We start from the raw sequence: 12586 nt of genomic DNA on the forward strand, positions 1-12586 counted from the left end.
GGCCACAACTTCACCTTTCCTCAATTTTTTATCAATCACATTTTTGGGATTGAACTTACGATTTTTTCTCAATGTTCCCACAACATGAGTTTCATTTTGGAGTAGGTAGGGTTTCAGCTAGTTTAACACTGGTATACCAGTTATCAATATAAATTGTCCTTCCAAAGTTCAAATAAGGGGCACTCAACTCTAATACCACTTTTGAAGAGACTTCTAATCCTGGGGTTGCCTCTTTTCCAGCATATATTTTGTATGCTATTGTGTAGCAATCTTTCACACATAGCTTGAAGATTTTAATTCCATAAGCATGTGCTTTGGATTTGTTGTATTGGCGAAATATGATTCGCCCTCTGAAAGGTACCATACTTTCATCTATGCACATGGTTCTTTCTGGGGTCATAACAAGAGTGAAATTTTCAGACACTAAATCAATCAGACCCTGGATTTTATGCAAACGATAACCTACTGGAGCTTCATCATTGTTAGCACAGTGGAAGTTTGACATCAACAATTCAAACCTATTGCGAGACAAGTATTTGGGTAGCACAGATATAAATTTGCCTTTAGTCCTCCAATAATGTCCTATGGTTGGCATTTTATTTAGTCCCATAAACATCACAAACCCTAAAAAACACTTCATCTCATGCCTGTTTGTGTCTGTCCATTTCCTTATCCTAGCATACTTTTTAAGGCCCGGTTTAGCTTTACGAGCATTGGCATACCTATTAGTTTCACACACCAACAAATCAATAACAGTATCATCTATAAATAGTTCAAGGAAATCTTTTGGTTCACAGTTCATCATTGTTTCAATCATATCACTATTTACACCTACATCTTCATTGTTTGGGTTGTAAACAAATTTCGTAAGATGATTTGACTCACCCACAGGGCCCCAAACACCCCTCTGTTGTCCCCTGTCTTCTTCTGCACGAGGTTCATTGTTATTGACAATCAAATGTTCATCCTGTTCAACTTCCATGTCATGATCTGAATCTGCACAAAGTTCATTGTCAATCAAATGTCCATCTTGTTCAACTTCGATGTCATGATCTGAATCACTAAATGCACTATTGTCAGGTTCATAAGCAGGATCATTATCACTGTCATAATCTAATTCGAAATCTTCGTCTTCATCTTCACTGTTATTCAATATTCTGTACAGTTCTTCATTGGTAATTGAATTATCCATCTCTTCTAGGCTATTATTCACACAAAAAACTTTACATAAAGAATCAGATAAGTTAATAAGTTCACTATAACACAAAATTATTCCATCTTTTCTAGGCTATTATTTACACGAAAAACTTTACATAAAACATCAGATAAGTTAATAAGTTCACTAAAACACAAAATTATATTACTATTCAATCACATAACTTCATTCAATGTCAACATAACCGTAAAACATTTTGCATTTTGCTTAAGAAAAACAATGCCATGTGTCATGCCAGGGCAATTGGTCAATGCCTTCCAAATTATGCATTATATGTTATTATATTCACAAGAATAAGGCTATAAATATAATGAGTGTTCAATATCAACAATGAGAACAAATATCTGAAATAAAAAATCCAAATTTTGAAGAAAAAATAGCATGGATTATAATTTTTCTTTAAAAATCATATAATAATTGAAACATAACCTAATAGCACAGGCTAAGCGCATTTTGTTACTTTCTGAGGCCATGACTATCGATTCATATGGAGAAAACCAATGAAATGTGGACCATTTTTATACCACGCAGCTTTACACATAAGATAGTCATGTGTTCAGTTTTTGGTACACACGGCATGGTGGTAAAGTTCACTGTGGCACATACATTGTACACATGGCAGTCAACGTGTTAAAAAACAGCAGACATTCAATTTACTAGAACAAATGGAGTGCCTTCAAGTTCAGATGTAGGCAACACGCCTAACTTCTTCCTACATTCGCTACCTTGTCTCTACGACACTGACCTTGCTTCTGTGAAACACCTTGTTCCAGTGAGAACTTGCTTCTGTGAGACTGCCATTTATAGCGCTACTACTTTGGATGGAGACCTTGTCTCTATGAAACTGCTTGTCTCTGTGGGAACTTGTTCCTGTGAGACTGCCATTTATAGAAATACTTGCTCCTGTGAAACTTGTCTCTGTGACACTAATATCGTTCAAAAACACTACTTGTCTCTGTGAGAACTTGTCTCTGTGAAACATCCCCTTTAGAATCGTCCTTTCTTCAAAATAAGGTTAGTTTTGAAACAGCTATTTCTAATATTAAAGTCGAACTAAATCGTATTAAAATAGGCTAGCACGCTTTATTTTTTCCTCCTCTTTCATTTAAAAAAAATTTTGAGTCGATATCTTCAATAATAACTGAGATAACAGGGGGAGCACACCGGCTAGAATTTTGGAATCTTGAATGGATGCCATTGTTGTCATGATGTGGAAAATTTACATCTACCGTGTCTTCGTGTCGTCTGCAAATCAGATAGCTTTTTGAATGCCAAGGCATAATGGAACGCGTCCACAAGGACGTACAGTGAATGCCGAGGCATGTGTACATACAATTGTTTGCGCGAATCTGTACGGACGTGTGTACAAGGCTTTAGGGGAACAGGAGAAACGTCGACAACGCGCTCATGGAGAAGATGTGTACTCGTTGATAAAATTCACAATGCACTCACCTTGTATATTTTATCACAAATTAATAGTTTCTTCTCTGTGGTTCTGCCTAGCGGACAGACGAAAGATCAATCCAGTCGGTTATTATCAAATAATTAATAATATTATTATCAAATATTGATCCCCCAGCCAGGCTCAGCCAAGCAGCCGAGACAATAGAACAATGGAGTGGCGGTCTTATTCGCGTTCATCAGCAGTTTTCCTTCTCACGATTATTTTGATTTTTGTGTTACCTATAATCAATAATAGCTCCAGTCACCAGTAAAAAGTTTCCAGAAACGTGATGTACCACCATATTTATGACTTTTCATTATGATTTTTAATAATTTAAAAACATTGTTGACATTCTGAGCCTTCAGGCTAAACTTGGGGTCGCTGAGAACGAATCTGCAATCAGAATTTCTCTATCACGAAAAATAACGAAAAAACCCAGCTGTTGATCTTCCGGCAACCGTTAACAGTCATCCTGCAATGCGGCCGAAACACTTCCAAGCCAGACACCAATCTCAAATGACAACAACGCCAAGCTGTGAGAAACCATCCTGCACTGCGGCGCTAGGTTTAGAGAGCATCTCAGTTGTCCAGTTCCCGTTTAAAATATCATTGCCAGCCACCACCTAAGACGGCCATTTTTTTTGTAGGCCAGGTCCGGTATATAGGAGTCCTGCTTGGAGCCAAAGAGATGTAAGCATGCTTGCATCCTTTTTCCACTCAGCTGATGGGCCATTTCTGTGAGTAGTATTCTTTTTCTCTACCAGAATGCAGCATCTGTCACTTTGTTCACTGAAATCCTTTTGCCACCAAAAAATATATGTTTCATCTTCGCATTTTGCTATTTAACACATATTATTAGAAAATGTCACTTACATCCCTTTGGTTCCAAGTGCCTCATATTTTTATTTTAATGAGATATAGTAGCTTAACCTAGATTTAGATTTGGAGTGAAGTATAATTAATTTGAAAAGGGACAGTTTTGGGCATAGGCCTGTTGTGCCTTCTCATATAAAATAATTGTACATGACTGAATAAATAAATAAATATAACCTCTTTCGTTACAAATGCTAGAGCGAAGCATGATCCACCCGATATTAGTCCATCATAAGTTCAATTTTCAGAGACGTTTTCAGTAACTAGGAGACTGAATGTAGAAATACAACTGGAATATTTTTAGCAACTCAAATTTTAATTCCACTTATTATTATGTACATGATCTAACTTCAACAAAAAACAACAGTGACAACATAATCATTGACTTAAAAAATCTTATCATTGGGCAGCTTACTCCATAATAGATACTATTCTTATAGTTACAAAATGAAGAGGCTTTGAGCGAGATTTCTCCACATGACAACTGAATGAGTAAACTACAGTATTTACATATAACTTGTAAATATACACATTATAATAATAGCCTCGAAAACTGTTAGTGACATCTGATACTATTATAAAACATTATAATAAAAAATACATCTAAAATCCACACTTATAAAAACAGTTAATATCAGTGGATAAATAATTCATATTTTTTAATGATTTTGTGAAGTATTTGAAAAGAAATTAATTAAGTCGCATCCATGATTCAAATAACAAACATAGATTCAAACTGTAAATAATACATAATCGATGCACACAAGAAACCATAAAATAATTTTCACAATGATAACACTGATATAAAGCAGTCTTATTTACAAATTACATAATAAATATATTAAAAATATATAAATATATTCGTATAATATTCTTTTAAATAGTAAATATAACTCTCTATTTAATAATCTATTACATCTAGTAATATATCTTGTTTGGGACAATAATATTGTAATTACATCAAGTAAACCTAGTTAGAAAATATTAATCGATGGTTATTGCTCATGTCTCCACAAGTTGTGGAATTAATAAATTAGTAAATAGTTAAATCCATCTTTACAATGTACAGGGACAAACACACATACACATATTACAGCTGATACATCTGATACATCTCTGTTAAGTATGAATATCATTAATAGGTAGATAGCAATAAAAAATACACTGAATTGACCAAATCCTCTCAAAAGATTCCAAAGCAATGCACATTGATATTCCATAGCCTGACTGCATGACTTCAATAATTTGTAAAATCTAAACGCTAAAAGAAAATTATTTTTACCTACGTTACTAAACTGAAATTAACAATAATATCACTAAAACTGACGTAAAAATGAATGAAATGGTGAAATTATGTGAATTTCAAGTACAATTCTGGTCGACTCTTACAGTTTGAGCTCTTCATAATCAGCTGTCATCATGAGCACTGGACTTCCTGCTGCCTCGAACATTTTTCTACAACAAATTGAAAAAGGTTTTAAACATACCTTTTCAATTCATACAGCTCATAATTAATAATTATGCTGTTTATAATCAATCTTCTTTTCACTAATAAAATTGATACAAATTTAAAGATACTTTCATGTGAAAATAACACTCACGTTTATAATGTGACATGTTGTGTGCTAATGTTGTACATTTTCGAGACGTTGTTTAATTCTAAATCCTCACATTAAGCGCCTCACCCTCTCCTCCCATCCCTGTCAGATTGCTTACCTTCACAGAAAACTTCCGTTTCTGTATGGAAGTACGTTACGAAACACTAGCACGAAATAACATGTCGTCACATTAGAAACGTTAATTTTTTGTTATTTTTCGAATAACAGTTTTTTACGTTCAATTTGTGATTAAATCATTGTTGATAAAATAATGTTTGAAATATTGAATATTAATAACTAGTGCAACCTCAGGACGGAAGAACTTGCTGACGATTTAGCAATGCCAACCTCTATGTTTAGGTTTTGCCAACCTCTATGTTGGCAACTGAATGATGATAGCTCTTTCCAGTGCTTTTAGACTGTTTGGTTCGTCTTCTTTTGCCAAAATTCAATGTACAAACTGTCTATTGGGTCCTCTTGGGTGGCATTCATTTTGTCTTGTATTTCAAATTTTCATTATGTTAGTTTATAATATAACACTATAAAAATATTTCGAGTAATATCAACATATTAGTATCAAAAAGCAAAAACCCAATCTCCCTAGCCTTCCTTTTACCTTTATAATATAACTGAACAGAACCTTTAAGTTATGCACATATGGCACATCTAGAATTGTAGGCAGGACAAATTGAGATCTAGCCGATCTCCTGTGCTCTTGTGGCATTTAGACTTTGTACAATAGAAAAATATTATTCAGAAAACTGATTTTTAAATTAAACATATATGATTATTTCCTACACTCTACGATGCAAATATACTGGGTGTTTTAAAAGTTAGCCTACTTTAAAACTTTGAAAATTCATATAAGTGTAATGAAACAAGGTACAGAGCTGGTTTAGGTGTCGTTTTAAAAGAAAACACTTCAAGTTTTTATTAGAATTGTTTGATAGTGGGAAATTATGATAATGTGTTTCATCATTGTTGAATAAATTGCGTCATAACGAGTGCTAGTGGTACAGTAGTTGGATTGAAAATTGCTTTCAGCACTGGAACCAAGCGTTCTTGAATGTCAGTAAGATAGTGAAGTGTACCATCTTGTAGTAAGTGAACATTTCGTTCTTAGTCATTCTTATCAATATTTCTTATAGAAAATTGTTGCAACTGACCCACTATCCCTGTCATTTTTTATCTTAGATAAAGATTGGCTGTTGTAGCACTCTCGGGCCCAACGGAGGCAGCCATTTTGATGTAACTAAAGCCAATGCTTGATATGACGCAATTTCATACTTTCAAACTATCCCAATTAATACTTGAAGTGGTTTGCCTTTGTAGCAACATCCAATACAATTCTATATATTTTTCGAAAATATTTTTATGAATCATCAAAGTTGTAAAGTAACTTTTGAAACACTCAGTATATATTATATCAGAAATGATATCTTGTTTTGCCTCAGAAAGAACGAAGGAGTGAATTAATTTTAAAATACACTTGATCTGTATGAAATTTTCAAGAAAGCTTGTTCAAAATGTTGAAGTTGATTGGCCAAAGCGTTCGATGGTAATCGTCAAACATAAATTACAAACGCCAAATGAGTCGCAACTGATAACTGGCTTGTTCAATCAAATAATTAACTTACTAAAGAGAATGTATTGTTCCACATTCCATAGTTTTCTGGTAGGCTACATTCTATACATTTCTAGTTTTCCATAGGTCATTTTTAGACTGAAAACTCAAGATGAAGATCAGGATGTCTGCTTACCCTCTCTCTCTCTCCGCCTCAGCTTCTTTCTCCTTCGATCTATGCAGGCCAGTTCGCTTTTCAATGACATGTAAGTTGTGCGAAGCTCTTGAAGCTTCTTCTGCAGAACTTCTATTCTTTGGGCTCCATCTAACTCAGGATCTACAACAAAATAAAAATAGAAAATCATTACAATCAATCCAAAACTGCATAAAGTATTTCAAAAATACATAAGAAACAAACATATCTGAAATAGTACTGATAGATATTTCGCGTTTTAGCGTATTTTTCACAAACACACCCAACTCTCCTCATTCTAGTATCTACAGCCATTTAGTTGATAAATATAATCTATTATTCGAGAAGATATTTTACAAGGAAACAAGTTTTCATATTAGTTAGTAGAAACGATGTTTCATGCATACTGTCTCAAGTTGAATGACAATCGGGGACTATTTAACTACAGAACCACATTAAGCATACAAGTAATTCAATAAGAAAAACCCATTACGTCAATCGATAATTTAACCCTTCCCCTTAAATTACTAAATAAAAGGTTTTATACACAATAACTTGTACATTAATGATGAAACATTCTTATTATAAAATATCCATATACCAACAGATAGAAAGTTTGAGTATGGCGAATAATTTCTTCATTTATGTTACGAAATTTGTATTTTGAAAAGAATATCCAACATGTAAATATTGGGACATTATTAACAATAAAAAATTAAAACTTTAGTTGAAGAAACCGAGGAGTACTTAGGTACACTTCCGACAATACGTTCTTGAAAAGGCGAATTGATTCAGTTACTCAGAAGTCTCCCTATCGTTTTTGAATAACCTCCATTCAAATTGAATTTTGTAAGCAATTAACTTACTGACCTTACATTTTAAAGAAATTATAATGGTTTTGTTTTCCATAAGTTTTCCATATGATCATCTTATTTTTGTTTTTGCTTGATGCAATTGAGCATTAAATTCCAAATTGATTCGGAATTTGATGACTCTGGTAGCCTATCCAAGGATCTCTTGCTTATTCTGGAATTTTTGGCATAGCCTGTCGCTTACTTTTCGTTTCACTTATCCAAAAGTGTAAAAGCAGCCAATCCACTAATTCTTTCTCCCATGGAAACCCATTCATACATAAGAGTTCATTCATAATAGTTAGTATAACATATTGTGGCTGATTTCTCATGTTTTAAACTTTACTATAATAAATATTGAAGTGAGATCATTTTAATGTGAATTTGCATACATCTGAATAGAGTGTATTCAATCACTTTGATTATTGGCTACCATTATATGATTTCTTTCTTTGATCTTAGCTTAGAATCAAAAGCTTAGGGATGAAAATTTATATGTAAACTAACATGTAACTCAATTTAATTTCTATCTGAATTGACAACTTTAGTATTTACTTGTGATCTATCAATATCAATAGGTTTGTCTTGTGCCATGCAATGACATCATGAAAGGAAATAGGAGCAGCTGATGGAATATTATGTTTTTTTTTTCGATTAAGTTTTTAGCCGATTTTGGAACATGAAAATATCAGACCCAGTAGCACAAAAGCCTGTTCAATTTCAATCAGGATTAAATTTCATGAGAATAAATCAGAGCAGGGTTTTTTAATAGAAGGCTTCTCTCATTGGTTCTCGTGGTATTTAGTCCGGTTTATGAATTAACAGACAGTGCAACTGGCTCTCTCAAGGCCATGGCTGCATACAAACATAGAGCAACAGAGGAACCAATACAACAGAAGCTGAAGAAATTAGTTGCATTTCTATCACCTCACAATGAACATTACTTACATTCAACTACCATATGTTTGGAGAGATCGATTTTAAATTTATTTTGATATTATCCGGAAACTTTTTGAACCTATTCTTCCAGATGTTCCATGAATACTGCAATGTTTTAAATTGGGGTCGCCAAACTTGTTAGCTCAAAAACAGCTATTATAATCTTTTTCATTTGCTCACACTCTCTTACGTTTTCAACAGACTATGGAAAACTTTTTTTCGATCAGCTGCTACTTGAGGGACCAATAATCCTTTCTCAAGGAACTTCAGCGAATTTTCCCAGAGTTGAGATCTGTTTCAAAATAATGTTTTTTGTCGCAAACCCACTATATTCTTGATTTAATCAAAATCGTTAGAGCTGTTTTCGAGATCCGTCCGACATACATACATAACCAGAAACACACATATTCAAATAGAAATTGCTTTCTTAGTATAATTGACTTCAATGATTATGATTACATTCAATGAGAGCTTATTTCACATACTAATAACAGCTGGCATCAAAAGTAAAATGTCAAACACGATTGAAATTGAAACAGTAGCGATCATCAACATTCTTCATCATCTGATCTGAAGTAACCAAATTATAGTAAGATTCACATCAATGTGTCAGAATTGTTCGAATGGGGAGCATTGATGCTATTAATGAGGAATACTGACAGTCAACGAATTGTTATGCATATCTCTATATATAAAAATAAATGTCTGTTTGTGTGTTTGTTTGTTCTCTATAGACTCGAAAAATACTTGACAGAACGGCATGAAACTTTGGGAATATGCTGTGTGAATATTGGGGATGGTTTCTGACCAGAAATTTTAATAGGGGGTCTAATAATTATTATTTATTAATTCATTTTACAGACCTATGTTTTAAAATTTTCGGCCGAGTGGCTACTTATAATTTAGCATCTAAAGTTACCAGCTGTATGATAAACACGTCACCCTGTGATCAATTGTATACTGGTATTGAAACGGTGGTTTGGAGTTGACGTTCCCTGAGTCTTTGAGACGGGGTGATAGTAATAATTCACCCTTAGACGTATCAAACGAAGATATCGTTTCGAAATCTAAATCCCAATAAGTCAGTTGTAGTCCCTTTCTCAACTGGGCAGTGCAGAAGTGTTTCAAGTCCAAACATTATATTGGATGATAACATTTTAGAGCATTTAACTAGCACAAAATTCCTAGGTTTGGTGATTGATGAACATTTGTCTTGGAACAAGCATGTCAATCATGTGCTGAAGAAAATATCACCAGGCCTGTTGGCTCTTAGGCGTATGACCAATGTGTGTGGGCTGAATGCTCTGAAAGCAATTTACTACGCATTGGTTCATTCCAATATAGCTTACGGCCTGTGTATCTATGGCTGCACATCGAAAAAAAAACTTGGACAAAATATTAGTTCAGCAGAAAAGAGCACTGAGAATTATCATGAACATAAAAAGGAGGGACTCGGTGAAACAATTTTTTTTTTCAGCGAGGCATATTGACAGTCTATGGGCAATAATGTTTTTGATGTCATAATGTACTTTAAAAAATTCACTGATTTAGAAAAGAGAAGTAGTATTTCACATAGATTTAATACTAGATCCGGAAGAATAGTACAGAGACATAATTTAGAATTTTTCAAAATGAAGACAGCTTTCATGGGAGAGAAATATTTTAACATGCTGCCCCGAAATTTAAAATCCATAGAGGAGTTGACAATCTTTAGAGCCAAGCTGAAGAAATATCTGATAGGATTGTCCTTATATTCATTTGAAGAATTTTTACATATTTGATTGTGATGAATTTGTTATTGACTGTTTTGTGTGTTTTGTTATTTTATAATGTATGACGTTATTCAATGTATCTGTACATTTGTAGAATAAAAATATTTGAATTGAATATTTTATAGTAGTGTGGTTCATGTCCATTTGTCAGCATTTGTTGAATAAGATGAATTGAATTGAATCGTGGGAGGGCGAAGTTGGGGCTCAGCCAGCCCTCTCTCACACTTAAACCTCAATGTGTAAATGTTTGATATTTTAATAGACCAAAGATCACTAGAAGGTATAGTAAGTTCAGGCATGGAGAAAACATAGCATGAGTAAACTTCAGGTTAGTAAGACTCATATAGGTGCGTACAGACTTTCGCTCTGCTCCGCAACCGAACGTCACTCAAGCAGAGCGATTGATGAACGCGAGAAGAGCTAACATCTCCCGTAACGTTCATGATCGGTGCGAGTGCAGTGCGGGGGCGGAGCGATTGCGGAGAGCTAACATCTCCCGCAACGTTCATAATCGGTGCGAGTGCAGAGCGGGGGCGTAATGCAGGCATAATGCCGGTTCTACACGACAACGATTGCGCAAACTTGGCTCAAATCCAGGTTTACGCAAATCTGGCTTTGAGCCAAGTTTGCTCAAACCTCTGTTCACACGACACCAACTTCAACACAAACCTGTATTATAAACTAAACCATATATAAATTCTATACGAAGTCTTTGAAGTGTTTATAAACTTGAGATGAATAGTAACTCAAGCCTCCTCCTCCTCATCCCCCAACTACTCCTCCTTCACCTCCTCCAACTATTCCTCCTCCTCCTCCACCTACTCCTCCTCCTCGATCACCTACTCCTCCTCCTCCCACTTCTCCACCTTCTCCTCAATAATAATAATAATAATAATAATAATAATAATAATAATCAAGAATACTGCTTATCAAGTGAAGAGTGAATAACTATATCTATTACATTACTATAGAGTAAATAAGATAATTATTATCCATTAAAAATTCTTCCTTGTTTTTGAGTATTTTTGAGAATTGACCTCGCACATATTTAATTTGAGGGTGCTGAATCCGAATCTGAAATCGTGAATTCTCTATCTTCATTTTGAAGCGATTTAGGTTTTGATGGATAGATGAGACATAATCGTTTCCTAGAAAAATTGACGCAAACCTGGCTGAGATTGATCAAAGAAAGCACAAACCTTCAAACCTCAGAAATTTACAACGATCTCCCGTCTACACGACGCAAACTTAGCGCAAACCTGGCAGGTTTGCGCTAATATCGTTGTCGTGTAGACCGGGCATTAGTGTACCGTAGTTGATTGGTACCAGCTGTAGATAATTGTTCCTTAGAAGACCTACACAAATAATATTCTTATCACTCCCCTATCATTCAGAAACTCATGAAAGCCCCTATCATTCAGAAACTCATGAAAGAGTTGTTCATATTGCAATCATTAATTACTGAAGAATGACAGACTGAATTGAATTTAGCTTAGCTTATATTCATCCTAGAATTGAAGATGGAAACAATATGGAATTCTGTGTAATTGATCGTACATCGCATATTTCCTGGACCAACAACAACTTTGAAAACATTAAATTCATCTTTGGAACACTGATCTAACCTACCGGTATCTATTTTTTTAATTCAACACTTTACTGATAGATATTACTACCAATTGATTGAGAATATGTTGCAATGTCGGAATAATAAATGCTGCATGACTAAGCACATAGGAAGTCCGTATTGAGATGTGGATGAAAATATTGATTGTCAGATAAATTTCATGATTCACCAAATAAAGTCAAGTGTGACATGAGATACATTGACTTTTTGGCGGTACGAAGTTCGCCGGGTAAGCTAGTTCTCCTATATTTTTATCGAAAGCTACCTTATATTTTCTTTGGTAAAACAATCAATGTTTGAGAATAATTGATTCATGGGAAAAGAGCCTTACTTCTATGGAAGATATTTTTACATTAGGAAAAGCAACAACAGCTATTTGGCCGTTTTAATAAATAACCCCTTTCTTTCGCCCAAGTTGAATTTTGGCCGAATTTCCTCATTCTTTGCAAACAGATTCCACAACGGACACTTCTGAAGTTTTAAAAATACCCTCCATATATATCATACTG

General features: G+C 34.3%; 1 protein-coding gene across 4 annotated transcripts in view; it reads right to left on the bottom strand.

Moving 5' to 3' along the window:
- Window positions 1–3828: 3828 nt before the first annotated feature.
- LOC111061195 (AT-rich interactive domain-containing protein 4B) overlaps window positions 3829–12586 on the bottom strand; it is a 73829-nt gene continuing 65071 nt past the window's right edge. For all 4 annotated transcript variants that reach the window (XM_039427402.1, XM_039427401.1, XM_039427403.1 and 1 more), the window contains 2 exons: window positions 6892–7032; window positions 3829–4988 (listed from right to left, as the gene is read on the bottom strand). In XM_039427402.1, coding sequence (XP_039283336.1) covers window positions 4951–4988; window positions 6892–7032 — 179 coding nt within the window. In that variant the 3' untranslated portion in view covers window positions 3829–4950. The remainder of the gene's footprint in view (window positions 4989–6891; window positions 7033–12586) is intronic.

The sequence above is a fragment of the Nilaparvata lugens genome, chromosome 4 (genome assembly GCF_014356525.2).
Source record: "Nilaparvata lugens isolate BPH chromosome 4, ASM1435652v1, whole genome shotgun sequence".
Classification (NCBI taxonomy): domain Eukaryota; kingdom Metazoa; phylum Arthropoda; class Insecta; order Hemiptera; family Delphacidae; genus Nilaparvata; species Nilaparvata lugens.